A 16,417-nucleotide genomic window follows, 5' to 3' on the forward strand; every position below is an offset into this window, starting at 1 on the left:
AAGCCCTGGGTCTTCAACCAGTTTAGTACCCCTCCCCTTTCTCCCATGCCACCCCATTCCAAGATCCTTCCATTAGGTTCCACTAGACTTCCATTCCCTCAGGATTCAACTCCCCTCTCCTTGCCACGCCCTGTGCCCCCCGGGGCTACTTACCCCAAGTTCTCCCCACACTTCAGGCCTCTGGCCCCGCCTTCCCCCCAAAGGAAGGAGGCGGGAGGAGGGAGAGAGGAGGGGCGGCACTCCGCAAGGCAAAGACGACCTCCCATTAGTGCTCATCGCCGCCAATCGTAGCTTCCTTCTCTCTTATTGGTCGACGTTAGTCCATGCCCCACCCTCTTCCTCAGACAGGGCCCGGCCACCGCCTCAGCGCCCCCGTCCAACACAGACTGGGAGGGGAGACCCCGGCCTGGGCGGCTGGGACTGGCCAGAGTTGAAGGGGAGACTCCCGTCAGATCATGGACTAGTTAATGTTAACAAGACTCACCCGCTGGTAGCTCCGTCGCCTCCCGCCCGCCCGCGCTCGGTCCCACAATCTGTCTCCTGCTCCTTCTTTCCCCCCTCAGAGGAGCAGCTACTTTCCTCTCGTCCGGCCAGGCGCTCTCACCTCTCGCGAGATGTGGGGTGGGGGGGGGCGGCAGGAGGAAGGGCGAGATCCGTAAAGCCAGAGTTGGAAAGGGACGGAGGGGCGGGGCCCCGGGAAACAGAAGGGGCCGGCCTATCGGTGGGTAGGGCTGGGGAGGGAGGCTGAGTGAGTTCGGTACACACAGGTTACACGTGTTCGACTGCGTAATATAGGGGAGAAAAAAAAGAAGGAAAGAGAATCCTTACAGGTGCCTGAAGCAGTCGAGACCAAAAAGGTAAAGTAACTATTCTAGGGAATGAGATTATCTCAAACGAGCGCACTTTAAAAACGAGACAAGTAATCCTCAATAAAGCTGTTTTAAAAAAGTGGGGGAAACGCCCCCCAGACTCCCTCGCGGGTACGCAAGGGGATTCAGGGTTCCAAACAGTCAAGTAGTTGCATTTTCTTCTTTGCACTTAAAGTTACATCACTGTGGCGATAATGTCTGCTGTGTGTGTGACTGTGTAAGGGAAAGGGGGCGGTGGTAAGGGTTCAACTGCAGGAACTGGCGACTTTTTAAAAAATGTGCATGTTGTTTCTAAATCCTCTAGAGTCATCACTTTCTTAATGGTAAAATAGTCGAAATACCCTTAGCCCTAGAACAGGAGTGAGTGTATTGGAAACAGCAAGCCCGGTGCACAGCAATCCCAACTCTGTCGTTTTCCAACTCCTTGGCCTTGGGTGAGATGCTTCTCTGAGTCTCATTACAACGGGGCTAGCAATCCCATTCTACTCAAAGAGTTGTAGTGGTCAAATGAGATAATATATATGAAACTGCTTGGGAATTAAAAGGTACTATATTGGGGCCTGCCCTGTGGCCAACTGGTTAAGTTTCTGCACTTTGCTTCCTCGGCCCAGGGTTTAGCCTGTGCGGATCCTGGGCGTGGACATGGCACCGCTCATCAAGCCATGCTGAGGCAGCGTCCCACATGCCACAAACAGAGGGACCCACAACTAAGAATATACAGCTGTGTACTGGGGGGCTTTGGAGAGAAAAAGGGGAAAAAAATAAAATCTTTAAAAAAAAGGGCACTATGTTTATTACCAAGTATTTTAACAAATTCTTAACAGGACATAGTATGTTCAAAGCATTGCTCTAGGCATGGGGAGAAGAGCAGACAGACCAGCTCCCTGGTCGGGTAGAATTGTATATTTTAGTGGGGAGGGGGAAACAGGTAAGCCAATGAACACATACTTCAGTTAGTGAAGAGCACTTCGGGATAAAGAAACAAAGTGACTAGGAGTGGGGAAACAACTTTCTTTACTCCCGGTGTTGAGAGAAGTCCTCTTTGCAGAAGTAACATTTGAACCGGGAGTTGAAATATGAGAAGGAGATAGCCTTGGGAAGATTTTGGGTGAAACATCAAATGCAAAGACTGTATTAAAAAATTTGTCGGGGCTGGTCCCATGGCGAGTGGTCCTCTGCTTGGGCCACCCAGGCTTTCACCAGATCCCTGGCACAGACATGGCGCCGCTCATCAGGCCGTGCTGAGGTGGCATCCCACATAGCACAACCAGAAGGACCTACAACTAGAATATACAACTATGTACTGGGGGGCTTTGGGGAGAAGAAGAAGAAGAAGAAGAAGAAAAAGATTGGCAACAAATGTTAGCTCAGGTGCCAGTCTTAAAAAATTTTTTTTGCATATGGTTACCAAGATGGTAAATTTTATGTTATGTGGGTTTTACCACAATTTTAAAAAAATTATCATAATTATAAGGAGAGTTGACTCAAAGTATTACCCATGGCATCACTTTTCTCTCAGGTAACTTTCTTCTGCAGCTTTATAGTACTCAGCTTTCTGAACTTCCTGCCTAGGATCTCGTCTATCCTCATGGCACCCTCTGAAAGGTAGAAACAGGCCAAGTGATTTCTCCCTAGGGAGCAAAGGTGAAACAGAAGCAGAATCACTTATGTTCTTGTGAAATGAATTGAGGAAAGTTGAGAGGAGTCTTAGCTTCCGATCTGCTCTCCCCTATAACAATTCCTACTTGAAAGAATACGACAATAGAAACAGACCCTCAATGTACAGTGTATATGGAAGATTTGTATATAACAGAGGCGGCGTTACGAATTAGAGAGGAAGGAGTTCTACAAATTGTGCTAGGAGAATTGACTATTACTCTATGAATACAAAATAATAAATATATTAGCTAATGTTTATAGATCTGACTATGTTCCAGGCACCATCCTAAGTGTTTTACATGTATTAATTCATTTTTTCCCAAATTTATATCTTCAACTCATCTCTCTCCCCTGAACTGCTGACGAATATCTCCAACTGCTTACTTACCAAACCACTTGGATTTCTATCAGTATTTCAAACTTGCCATATCCAAAACAAATTCTTCCTTCCACTCCCACATATCCCCCTTCCCCAGTCTTCCCTATCTTAGTAACAGGTACTTTCATTGTTCCAGTTGTATTTTTTTATTGAGATATAATTCACATACCATAAAATTCATCTTTTTTAAGTGTAAAATTCAGTGATGTTTAGTATATTCACAAGTTATGCAACTATCAGCATTATCTAATTCCCGAACATTTTCATCACCCCAAAAGAAACCCATACTCACTAGCAGTCACTTCCCAATTACCCCCCACCAACCCATGAGTCTACTTTCTGTCTCTGTGAACTCGCCTGTTATAGACATTTTCTTTTTTTAAGATTTTATTTTTCCTTTTTCTCCCAAAGCCCCCTGGTACATAGTTGTGTATTTTTAGTTGTGGGTCCTTCTAGTTGTGGCATCTGGGATGCCGCCTCAGCATGGCTTGATGAGCGGTGCCATGTCCGCACCCAGGACTCAAACCGTTGAAACCCTGGGCCACTGAAGAAGAGCATGCGAACTTAACCACTCGGCCAAGGCCCGGCCCCTAGACATTTTATATAAATGGAATAATATAATATGTGGCCTTATTTGTCTGGCTTCTTTCACTTAGCATAATGTTTTCAAGGTTCATTCATGTTGTAACGTTTATCAGTACTTTATTCCTTTTATGGCTGAATAATATTCCATTGAATGGATACACTGCTATTTGTTTATCCATTCCTAAGTTGATAAACATTTGAGTTGTTCCTACTTTTAGACTATAAAGAATAATGTTACTTTGAACAAGTCTTTATCTGGACATTGTTTTCAATTCTCATATATGTACTGAGGAATGGAATTGCTGAGTCGTATGGTAAGTCTATGTTTAACTTTTTGAGAAACTGCCAAACTGTTTTCCAAAGCAGCTGCGTCATTTTACATTCCCGCCAGCAGTGAATGAAGAGTCCAGTTTCTCTCCATCCTCACACTCATGCTCTTATTGTCCGTCTTTCTGATTCGAGCCATCCTAGTGGGTTTGAAGCGGTAACTCGTGCTTTTGATTTCCGTTTCCCTAATGACTAATAATGTTGAACATCACTCCATGTGCTTATTAGCCATTTATCCATCTTCTTTGGAGAAATATCTATTCAAATCCTTTGCCCATTTTGTAATTGGGTTATTTGTCTTTCTATTGAGTTCTAAGAGTATTTTATGTATTCTAGATACTAGACTCCTATCAGATATATGATTTGCAAATATTTTCTGCCACTCCATGAGTTGTCTTTTCACTTTCTGATAGTGTTGTTTGAAACATTAAAGTTTTTATTTTGATAAGGTCCACTTTATCTTTTCTTGTTTGTACTGTTGGTGTCATATCTAAAAAACCACTGCCTAATCCAAGGTCACAAAGATTTACACCTATGTTTTCTTCTAAGATTTTTATAGTTTTAGCTCCTATATTTAGGTCTTTGGCCCATCTTGAGATAATTTTTGTGTATGATATGAGGTAGGAGTCCAATTTCATTCTTTCCCAGGTAGATACCCAGCTGCGGCAACACCATTTGTCAAAAAGACTATTCTTTCTCCATTGAATTATCTTGGCACTTTTATCCAAAATCAGTTGACTTTAAATATTTGGGCTTATTTCCAGAGGCTCAATTCTATTCTGTTGTCCTATATGTATGTCTATCCTTATGCCAATATCAAAAGTCTTGATAACTGTACCTAATTTCTTTGAACTATGTTTTGTAGTTTTTAGTGTACAAATCTTTCACTTATTTTGTTAAACTTACTCATAAGTATTTTTTCTTTTTGATGCTATTGTAAATGAAACTGTTCTCTTAGTTTCATTTTCAGATTGTTTATTGCTACTGTATAGAGATATAGTTAATTTCTGGATACTGATCTTGTATCTTGCAATCTTGCTGCACTTTTTGTGAGCTCTAAGTTTTCCTGTGGATTCCTGAGGATTTTCTATATACAAGATCATGTCATTTTCAAGTAGGGATACTTTTCCTTCTTCCTTTTCAATTCAGATACCTTTTATTTCTTGTTCTTGCTTAATTGCTCTAGCTAGAACTTCCAAGAAAATTTCAATGTAAGTGGTGAGAGTAGATATCCTTCCCTTGTTCCTGAACTTAGAGGGAAAAATTTTAATCTTGCACCGCTAATTTCCTGTTAGCTGTGGGTTTGTCGTAGATGCCCTTTATCACATTAAAGATGCTCTCTTCTATTTCTGGATGTTTGAGTGTTTTTATCACGAAAGAGTGTTTGATTTTATCAGACGCTTTGTTTATTGAGATGATAGTGTGATTTTTGTCTTTTATTCTATTAATATGGTGTATTACATTGATTTTCATATGTTAAACCAACCTTGCATTTTGGGGATAAATCCCACTTGATCATGATGTATAATCCTATTTATATGTTGCTGTGTTTCATTTCCAAGTATTTTGTTAAAGATTTTTGTGTCTGCATTTATAAGAGATATTGGTCTGTAGTTTTGTTTTCTTGTGATATCTTTATCTAGTTTTGGTATCAGGATAATACTGGCCTCATAGAATAAATTGAGAAATGTTTTTTCCTCTTCTATTTTTTGGAAGAGTTTGTGAAGATTTGCTGGTAATTCTTCTTTAAATAGATGGTAGAATTCACTGGTGAAGCCACATGGTCCTAGGATTTTCTTTGTGCAAAGTTTTTTTTATTACTCCGTCAATCTCTTTACTTGTTATAGGTCTATACAGATTTTGTATTTCTTCTAGAGGCAGTTCCTGTATGTTGTATCTTTCTAGGAATTTTTCCATTTCATCTACATTATCTAAATTGTTGGCATACGATTGTTGATAGCAATCCCTTATATGTTTTTTTTTATTTTTGTGAGGTTGATGTTAATGTCCCCTCTTTTATTCCTGATTTTAGTAATTTTTAATCTTCTCTTTTTATTTTGGTAAGTCTAGCTAAAGTTTTGTCAATTTTGTTGACCTTTTCAAAAAACCAACTTTTGGTTTTATTGATTTTCTCTATTTTTCCATTCTCCATCTCATTCATTTCCACTCTAGTCTTTATTGTTTCCTTCCTTCTAATTGCTTGCTCCTCTTTTCATTTGCTTAGGTTATTGATTTGAGATCTTTTTCCTTTTTTAATATACCCATTTATAGCTATAAATTTCCCTCTAAGCATTGCTTTCACTGCATTCCATAAGTTTTGATAGATTATGTTATCGTTTTCATTCATCTCAAAGTATTTTCTAATTTTCTTTGCAATTTCTTCTTCTTCTTCTTCTTCTTCTTCTTTATTTTTTTAGGAAGATTAGCCCGGAGCCAACTGCTGCCAATCTCCCTCTTTTTACTGAGGAAGACTGGCCCTGAGCTAACATCCGTGCCCATCTTCCTCTACTTTATATGTGGGACGCCTACCACAGCATGGCATGGCAAGCAGTGCCATGTCCTCACCCGGGATCCGAACCGGCGAACCCCGGGCCACCAAAGTGGTAACCGCTGCGCCACCTGGCCAGCCCCTGCAATTTCTTCTTTGACCCAGGGGTTATATAGGAGTTTGTTGTTTCATTTCCACATATGTGTGAGTTTCCTTCTGTTATTAATTTCTAATTTCATTTCATTGTGATTGGAGAACATACTTTGCATTATTAAAATATTTTAAACATAATTAAGGCATTTTATGGCCTAACGTGCGGCCTATACTGGAGAAGGTTTCGTGTGTACTTTAGAAGAGTGCGTGTCCTGCTGTTGTTGGATGCAGTGTTCTGTAGATGTCTGTTGAGTCTAGTTGGATTACAGTGGTGTTCAAGTGTTCTCCTTCCTTGTTGACCTTCTTCTAGTTGTTCTATCCATTATTGAAAGCGGGTTATTCCCCTCCAACAAAATGGTTCAAATTTCAGTTACTACAGTATATGAACTGTGAGTACTAGCGTGATGAACAAAATTTGCTGCTAGCTCATCAATACACAAATCACTTCACAGATATGTGCATCACGATCAGTTGGTTACCAACCACGTCACTTCTTTCAAAGTCTGTTGGTGATTGGTCACCGTGCATCTATTATTCAGTTTATACACAGACAGCAAAATGTGTCGTTGCATTGTCTCTTTGTCTTCCAGGGATAACCCCTGTGACATTTTACAAAAATCAATTAACAGAGGGAATTGGCCAACAAAAATGGCATAGAAGAAAAACAAAAAGTGGTAACACAGGAAGTGTTCAAACTGAATGTAAACAGAGTTTAAAAAATATAGCTGAGCAAGGGAATGTTGACACTGGAGCCATTCTGGAGACTCAAGATGAGCGACCAAAGCAACTTAGTGAAGGTGAGCTTATTGCTGTTAATGAGGAAAGTGACAAAAAGGATGAAGATGTCCCAGAGGAAGTGATACCAGCAAAAAAAATCACATTAAAGGAACTCTCACATATTTCATGACATTGAAAGCGCAAAAGATAAAATGTTAAGAGATAAACCAAATTTAGAGACTGACAATTTACCAAGACATAAAAGAGATACTTGTTCTGTATTATAAATTATATGACAAAAAGGCAAGCACTGTTCTAACTACTCCTGATATGTTTTTACAGAGATGTATAACACTTTAATTATAAAAAAAAGGAAAGAAAGTGGATATTGAAGTCTCCAACTATTATCATTTACTGTCTATTTCTCCCTTCAATTCTGTCAATTGTGGCTTTATGTATTTTGTATTTTATGTATTTTGGGGCTCTGTTGTTAGGTGCAATTATGTTTAAAATTACTTTATCTTCTTGATGAATTGAATTTTTTATCATTTTTACATGTCTGTCTTTGTCTCTAGTAGCAATTTTTTTTTAAAGATTGGCATCCGAGCTAACAACTGTTGCCAAACTTCTTTTTTTTTTCTGCTTTTTCTCCACAAATACCCCCAATACATAGTTATATATTTTAGTTGTGGGTCCTTCTAGTTGTGGCACATGGGACCCTGCCTCACTGTGGCCTGACGAGTGGTGCCATGTCCATGCCCAGGATCCGAACCAGCGAAACCCTGGGTCACCAAAGCAGTGCACGCGAACTTAACCACTTGGCCATGGGGCCGCCCCCTTTAGTACAATTTTTATCTTAAAGTATTTTTGTCTTATCTAGTATAGACATTCTAGATCTCTTTTGGTTGCTGTTTGCATCATAGGTCTTTTTTCATCCTTTTACTTTCAGCCACTATGTGTCTTTGAATCTAAAGTGTGTCTCTTGCAGACAGCTTATAGTTGTCCATTATCTCAATCTCTGCCTTTTAAATGCCATTTACATTTAATGCAATTACTAAATAGTATGTATGTCTGCCATTTTGTTATTTGTTTTTTATATGTCTTGTGATTTTTCCCCTTCTAGTCCACCATTACTGCCTTCTTTTGTGTTAAGTAGACATATTCTAATATACCATTTAATCCTTTTTTTCTTTTATATTTTTTGAGTTATTGTCTTGGTACTTACCCTGGGGATTACAATTAACATGTTAATTTATAACAATCCAGTTTGCATGAATACCAACTTAATTTCAATAGCATATAAAAGCTTTGCTCCTGTATAGTTTCATTTCCTCTCTTCTTTGTACTGTCATTGTCATACAAATTACATCTTTCCATATTGTATGCTCATCAACACAGATTTATAACTATTGTTTTATACAATTGTCTTATAAATCCTATAGGATAAAAAGAGAGTTACAAAGAAAAGTTGCATTTTTACTGTCTTTTCCTATAGAGTTACCTTTACTGGTGCTCTTTATTTCTTTATGTGGATTAGAATTACCATCTAGTGTCTTTTAATTTCAGCCTGAAGGACTCCTTTTTGTATTTCTTGGAGGGCAGGTTTGCTAGTGATGAATTATTTCCATTTTTGTTTATCTGGGAATGTCTTAATTTCTCATTTGTTTTTTAAAGATAGCTTTGCTGGATATAGAATTTTTGGTTGACAGTCTTTTTCTTCCAGTACTTTGGATATGTCACCCTACTGCCTCTGGCCTCCATGGTTTATGATGAGAAATTCTATTGAGGAAAACTGGGACATGATGATTCACTTCTCTCTTGCTGCTTTCAAGATTCACTTTTTGTCTTTGTCTTTTGATAGTGTGGTTATGATATGTATAGGTTTGGATTTGTTTGAATTTTTCCTACTTGGAGTTTGTTGAACTTCTTTGATGTGTAGATTAATATTTTTCATCAAATTTAGGAAATTTTTGGCCATAATTTCTTTCTTTTCTTTTCTTTCTTTTTTTTTTTTTGAGGAAGATTAGCCCTGAGCTAACTACTGCCAATCCTCCTCTTTTTGCTGAGGAAGACTGGACCTGAGCTAACATCCATGCCCATCTTCCTCTACTTTATACGTGGGACGCCTACCACAGCATGGCTTGCCAAGTGGTACCATGTCTGCACCTGAGATCCGAACCTGCGAACTCCAGGCCACCGAGAAGTGGAATGTGCGAACTTAACCGCTGCACCACCAGGCCGGCCCTGACCATAATTTCTTCAAGTATTCTTTCTGTACCTTTCTCTCCTCTACTCTCCTTCTATGGTACATTTGTAGGCATATCACAGGTCTGTGTGGCTCTGTTCATTTTTCTTCGTTCTTTTTTCTTCTTCCTCAGACTGGATAATCTCAATTGACCTGCCTTCAGATTCAGTCTTTCCCTTTTCCATCTGCTCAGATCTGCTGTTGAGCCCTTTTAGTGAACATTTCATTTTAGTTATTGCACTTTTCAACACCAGAATTTTGATTTAGTTTTTTAAAAAATAATTTCCATATTTTTATTGATTTTCTCTATTTGGTCAGACATTATTCTTTTTTTTTTAGATTGGCAGCTGAGCTAACAACTGTTGCCAATCTTCTTTTGTTTTTTTCCTTTTTCTCCCCCAAACCCCCCAGTATATAGTTGAGCATTTCTAGTTGTGGGTCCCTCTAGTTGTGGCATGTGGGATGCCACCTCAGCATGGCTTGATGAGCAGTGCTATGTCCACGCCCAGGATTCAAACCGGTGAAACCCTGGGCTGCCAAAGCGGAGCACACAAACTTAACCACTCAGCCACGGGGCCGGCCCCTGAATATATTTTAAATGGCTGGTAAGTGCATTATCTGACCTTTCTCAGGGACAGTTTCTATCGACTATTTTTTGGTGTATGAGCCATATTTTCTTGTTTCTTTGACTATCTCATAATTTTTTGTTGAAAACTGGACATTTAAAATAATATATTGTGGCAATAATGAAAACCAGGTTCTCTCCCTCTCTAAGGTCTGTTTTGATGCTGTTTGTTGTTGTTGGTGGTTGTTTGTTTAGTGGCTTTTCTGAAATAATTCTGTAAGTTCTGTATTCTTTGTCATGTATGTTCACTGAAGTTTTTGCTTAGTTAGTCTAGTGATCAGCTAATTATTGGACAGAGATTTCCTTTAATGCCTGAGACCAATAAGTCTTTGCCAAGGGACTCTGAATGCATATTGGAGCATACCTTCAACACTCAACCAGGCAGTTTACAACTCTGTCTTAGGCTTCACTTCCTGCTTGCACAGAGCCTCAGGTTTTTTTGTTTTTTGGGGGAAGATTAGCCCTGAGCTAACATCTGCTGCCAATCCTCCTGTTTTTGCTGAGGAAGACAGGCCCTGAGCTAACGTCCGTGCCCATCTTCCTCCACTTTATACGTGGGATGCCCACCACAGCATGGCTAGCCAAGCAGTGCCATGTCCACACCTGGGATCCAAACCAGCGAGCCCCGGGCCCCTGAAGCGAATGTGAGCAATTAACTGCTGCACCACTGGGCTGGCCTGAGCCTCAGGTATAATTTAAGGGCTTCTCAGGTCTTTTGTGACCATGCACACAGCCTTATGAACGTGCACGGTCTTCTAGATTCCCAGGAATATGTCAGAACATTCCAAAGCCCCCTATGAATGCCACAATCCACAGATTTTTCTTTAAAATTTTTTTGGTTAGCCTATTTTTACCCTAAATGTTATCTACCACCACAGGCAGCTGCAATGTTGAAAAATTGCCTGTCATTGTTTTAAACAAATGCCCCCACAACAAAGGCTATTTGTATAAGGCAAGCTCTGAGTCAGGTCAAATAAAGATAGCCTTGAGATCTTCCACAGAATCACCAGAGATGTCAGATAATGACAATTCTCTGAGAATGGGGCTTTGAAGGAACACCAGCCTCATTCTGCCCCCTCCAGTGGCTGCCAGGGTGCTGGTTTTCACAATGATTGCAGGCTTTTGAATTTCAAGGTTACCATGGAGTTGAGGATAGGGGACGATGGGAATAAAACAAGTTAAAATGCCACATAATTCACTGTTCTTACTAAGATTCAGCCATTTTTCTTGCATAAACACTCCCTTCATTGTTGCAAACCTTTGGTTAATTTCCAATGTTTTAAGAAAGTTGATCCTGACAGTTTTTCCAGTGTTCTCATTGCTTTTATGGGAGAGTGGATTTTTGGAGGTTCCTACTCCACTATTTAAAAAAATTATTATTTTTTTTATTGAGGTAACATTGGTTTATAACATTATGTAAATTTTAGGTTACCTCATTATATTTCGTCTTCTGTATAGACTGCATCAAGATCACCACTAAAAGTCTAATTGCCATCCGTCACCGTATATCCTTCTCCCTTTACCCCCTTTGCTCTCCCCCCACCCCCTTCCCCACTGGTAGCCACCAATCTGTTCTCTATATCTATGTGTTTGTTTATTTTCCACATATGAGTGAAATGATATGGTAATTGACTTTCTCCATCTGACTTATTTCCCTTAGCATAATACCCTCAAGGTCCATCCATGTTGTCGCAAATGGTTACTCCACCATTTTTGTTGATGTTACTCCTTCTAATTGTTTCCCAGCCAAATGCTTTAGAGTCATCTTTGATAGCTGTCTTTCTCAAACATCCCACATCAGCAAGTCCTATAGAGGTAGCAAATCTTCTACCTTCAAAATATATGCAAGATCCCACTACTCATCACCACCTTCCTGGTCTACCTTCCTAGACCACAACCACCTTGATCTCAGCTACCCCTCTCCCATCACTCCTTATTTTCCAACAGTACAACCTCCTCATCTTTCCTCAGACTGCCAGGCGTGGTCCTGTTTCAAAGCCTTTGCATTTTTCTACCAGGTATACACATGGCTCATTCCTTTACTTCCTTCAAATCATTGCTCAAATGACATCTCCTCAGAGATGCTCCCTTGACCACTCTACACCTACACTCCATCACTCTATTCTCCCTATCTTGCTTCATTTTTCCCTAGCACTTATCACCACCTGACATGTTATATTTACTAATATTTATCATCTGTCTCCTCCCATTAGAATGTAAGCTTAGAAAGTCAAGGACTTTGTCCACTGTGTTCATTGTTGTATCTCCAGTGCCTGGAACAGTACCTGGCTCATGTTGATACTCAATAAATTCTGGTTGAATGTATGCCAAGTATCTTTCATTTACTCCTCCAGATCCATTCTCCCCCTTCCTCTCAGTGTCCAGTATGGACAACATCAGTGGACTCCTTTGCTCTCTGGCTTCAGCCCATGCAGAATGCCAATAGGAGTTTGGAGGAAGGAAGGACAGTGAAGTGAGAATATTTATTCCCCAGGCTTTTCTCTGCCAAACTGCCTCAGGTTTACCCTGTCACTGGATCTAAGATCACTATCTCTCCCAAGGTGACCCTCTGTACGTGGAGTCTGTCTTTCCAATAACCACTGCCTACCCTCCTCCTCCCTCTTGGCCTCACTTTTATAACAGCCTCTTTGCTGTTACTACCCTCAGGATATGGTACTATCCCTTGTGATTCCCCTGCACCTGTACATACCTCTGTAAATAAACCCATCTCATGTCATCCTATTTGAAGAGTGACATCTCTTTCCTCTGGGTCCCTACCTGACACAGATCAATAATCCTAAGAATGAGTCTATGAAGTGGGTGTTATTGCCATCCCCATTTTACAGATGAGAACTCTGAGGTCTAGAAAAATTAAGAAACTTACCCAAGGTTACATAGCTAATTAGTAACAGAGCCAGAATTTACTTTAGAAAAAAATGTGGGAGAATATTTTTATGACAACAAGATAGGGAAGGATTCCTAAACAAAACTGAAAAAGCATATCTGTAAAGGAAAAGACTAAGTGAAATTCTCTATATCAAAGGACACCATAAACAAAGTGAAGAGACAAGTCACAGACTACAAGATATTTGCAATCCATGTAAAGGATTAGTATATAAATCCTAAAGGATTAATATATAGGATATATAAAGAACTCCTAGAAATTAATAAGAAAGCACAAACAACACAATAGGAAAATGGGCTGGCCAAAGGATAAGAAGGAGACTACATAGGGCAAGAAACCCAAATGAATAAATAAGCATATGAAAAGATGCTCAGTCTCTTTAGTAATCAGGAAAGTGGAAGTTAAAATTATGAGATTCCAAGGGACGCCCCGTGGCCCAGTGGTTGGGTTCGCGCACTCTGCTTCGGTGGCCCAGGGTTTCGCTGGTTCGAGTCCTGGGATTGGACACGGCACTGCTCATCGAGCCATGCTGAGGCGGCATCCCACAACTGGAAGGACCCACAACTAAAAATACACAACTATGTACTGGGGGACTTTGGGGAGAAAAAGGAAAAAAATAAAATCTTTAAAATAATGAGATTCCATTTCACACCATTTGGCAGATGAAAACTAATAAGTGCAGTAAGTGTTGGCAAGGATATAGCGAGCAGGAATGTTTGGAACAACTACTTAGGAGAACAATTTGGCAATACCTCATAAAGCTGAAGAAACATATACTCCATCATCTAGTAATTTCACTTGGAGCAATCTTCCTTAGAGAAATATTTACACTCGTGCACAAGGAGATATGTACAGAGGGTTCATTGCAAGATTGTTTGTGGGAAACTGTCTCATAGTGCGAAAATGGACTACCATACAACAGTCAAAACGAATGAGTATCATTTACATTTATCAACATAGATAAGTCTCAAAAACATAATGTTGAGTGAAAAAAGCAAGTTGAAAAAGAATACATACACTATGGTGTTGTTTATAACTGTAAAATAAAAATATGCTAAACACTATGTATATAATTTATAGTATATGTAGTTTATGGATATTTACATATGTTATAAAACTATAAAAATGCAGAAATGATACATAACTTCAGTAATGTGGTTATGTCTGTGGAAGAAGGAGGAGGAAAGACTGGTAGGTAGAGCTGTGTCTGTATCTGAAATATTATTTTGTTATTTATTAATATTTTTACTTTATATCAGTTTACATTCTTATTTGTGGGTTTTCTTTTTACAGCTGTATTGAGGTATAATTGACATAAGATAAATTACACATATTTAAAGTGTACAATTTTACAGGTTTTTACGTATGTATATACCCATGAAATCACCTCCTCAATCAATATAATAAACATATATGTCACCCCTAAAAGTTTCCTTTTGCCCTTTTGTAATCCAACACTCCCACTTACCCTCTTCCCCTACCTGTCCCCAGATCACCATTGATTTTCTTTCTGTTACTATAGATTAGCTTCCATTTTCTAGAATTTTGTGCAAATGAAATGATATTGTATATACTTTTTTTTATCTGGCTTCTTCCACTCAGAATAATTATTTTGAGATTCATCCATACTGGTACATCATTCATTCCTTTTTATTGCTGAGTGGTATTCCATTGTTTGGATATATCACAGCTTGTGTACCAGTCTTTCTATGAATATATGTTTTCATTTTGGAAGGGAAATACCTAGGAGAGGAATTACTGAATCATGTGTTAGATGTGTATTTATTTTTTTAAGAAACTGCCAAACTGTTTCCCAAAGTGAATATATCATTTTGTGTTCCCACCAGGAGTGTATGAGAGTTCCACTGGTGCTGCTATCATATCATATATATCATATCATATAGGTATGTGGTGACATCCCTTTGTGGCTTTAATTTGCATTTCTCTAGTGATTAATAATGTTCATCATCTTTTCAAGAGTTTATTTGCCATCCACATATCTTCTTGGTGAATTGTCCAAATCTTTTGCCTATTTTAAAAAATTGGGTTGTTTGTCTTCTTGAGTTCCAAGAGTTATTTACAATAGTCTACATACAAATCTTTTGTCAGCTGTGTGTGTCTTTTGAAGAACAGAAGGCATTAATTTTTTTTTTGCTTCCCCAAAGTCCCAGTACATAGTTGTGTATTCTAGTTGTAGATCCTTCTAGTTCTTCTATGTGAGCCACCACCACAGCATGGCTACTGACAGATGAGTGGTGTGGCTCCACACTCAGAAGTGAACCTGGGCTGCAGAAGAGGGGCATAACAAACCTTAACCACTAGGCCATCAGGGCTGGCTCAAAAAGTTTTCATTTTAATGAAATCCAATTTGTCGATTTTTGTTGTAGTTAATTTTATGCCAACTTGACTGGGACACAGGGTCCCCAGATATTTAGTTAGACGTTATTCTGGGTGTGTCTGTGAGGGAGTTTCTGGGTGAGATTCACATTTGAATCAGTAGACTGAGAAAAGCAGAGGGCCCTCCCCAATGTGTGTGGGCCTCATCCAATCCATTGGAGGCCTGAATGGGACAAAAGGTGGGGTAAGGTAGAATTTGCTCTCTTTGACTCTTTTCCAGGGACATTAGTCTTCTTCTGCACTTGGACTGAAACTTACACCATCAGCTCTCCTGGTTCTCAGGCCTTCAGACTTGGACACAAACTATACCACTGGCTATCCTGGGCCTCCAGTTTGCAGACAGAAGATTGTGGGACATCTCAGCTTCCATAATTGCATGAGCCAATTAGTTATTTATTTATAATAAATTAATATATAATCAAATGATTGGCATTGGATTATTATTATAATATATTTATTCCTTATAATAAATCTCTTATAATAAATCTCTTCACATGTATTTTGGCACCAAGAGTGGTTCTATAGGAACAGAATGTTAAGGATGAATTTTCTGAATTGGTTCTGGGGTTTCTGGAATTGACTCTCCAATCTAATTAAACTTAAAGACTCTAGTGACCCTATTTCCAGTAGTAAAGTGAGCGCTGATAATTCATAACGTGAACTGGTAATGGACAAACGCAAAATACCTGCATAAGACACTACTGATCAACTACTTATAAGAAGCAAGGAGCTGATTGACTGTGCACAAGATACTTCAAACATTTTCAGAAAATTACAGACATCATGAGGCTGGCTGGTTGTTCCTAACATCATTGGACAAAGTGGTGAAAGAAAAGGATGAGTTCAGGGATTCAAATTGCCAGCTGAAGCACCACATAAATGACCTAAATTCTTCTATGTGTGCACTGAGGGAGACCCTTATCACCTGTAGCTGTAGGGCTGAGACTGCTAAAAATCAAACCCAGAATCTCATTCTGTGACTCACTCAATTATAGCAAGTTGAATTACCAGCCTTGCAGGGCGTCCACTGTTAAAGTGAGGGCACTGATTGGGAAGGAATGGGATCCT

General features: G+C 39.3%; 1 protein-coding gene and 1 long non-coding RNA gene across 12 annotated transcripts in view; one reads left to right on the forward strand and one right to left on the reverse strand.

The window, feature by feature from the left end:
* Window positions 1-631, reverse strand: part of LOC103555760 (cyclic AMP-dependent transcription factor ATF-7) — an 82,743-nt gene extending 82,112 nt beyond the window's left edge. Inside the window, exon 1 of one of the 8 annotated variants that reach the window (XM_008527520.2) lies at window positions 485-631. Coding sequence is in view for 1 of the 8 variants with exons in the window: in XM_070621523.1 (XP_070477624.1) it covers window positions 154-276 (123 nt within the window). In the remaining 7 variants the exon portion in view is untranslated. Of the gene's footprint in view, window positions 1-153 lie in introns of all 8 variants that reach the window. The other 7 variants (XM_008527544.2, XM_070621529.1, XM_008527528.2 and 4 more) reach the window with 7 other exon arrangements.
* On the forward strand, window positions 624-15,772 carry LOC139083603 (uncharacterized). 4 transcript variants are annotated; one of them, XR_011540463.1, is made up of 5 exons: window positions 688-857; window positions 6,237-6,511; window positions 9,205-10,027; window positions 14,800-14,856; window positions 15,570-15,772. It is a non-coding gene; the product is annotated as an uncharacterized lncRNA (long non-coding RNA). The 4 variants fall into 4 exon arrangements; XR_011540462.1 differs by lacking the exon at window positions 6,237-6,511 and having other exon boundaries at window positions 697-857; window positions 9,200-10,027; XR_011540464.1 differs by lacking the exon at window positions 6,237-6,511 and having other exon boundaries at window positions 734-857; window positions 9,196-10,027.
* The last annotated feature ends 645 nt before the right edge of the window (window positions 15,773-16,417 follow it).

The sequence above is a fragment of the Equus przewalskii genome, chromosome 5, assembly GCF_037783145.1.
Source record: "Equus przewalskii isolate Varuska chromosome 5, EquPr2, whole genome shotgun sequence".
Classification (NCBI taxonomy): domain Eukaryota; kingdom Metazoa; phylum Chordata; class Mammalia; order Perissodactyla; family Equidae; genus Equus; species Equus przewalskii.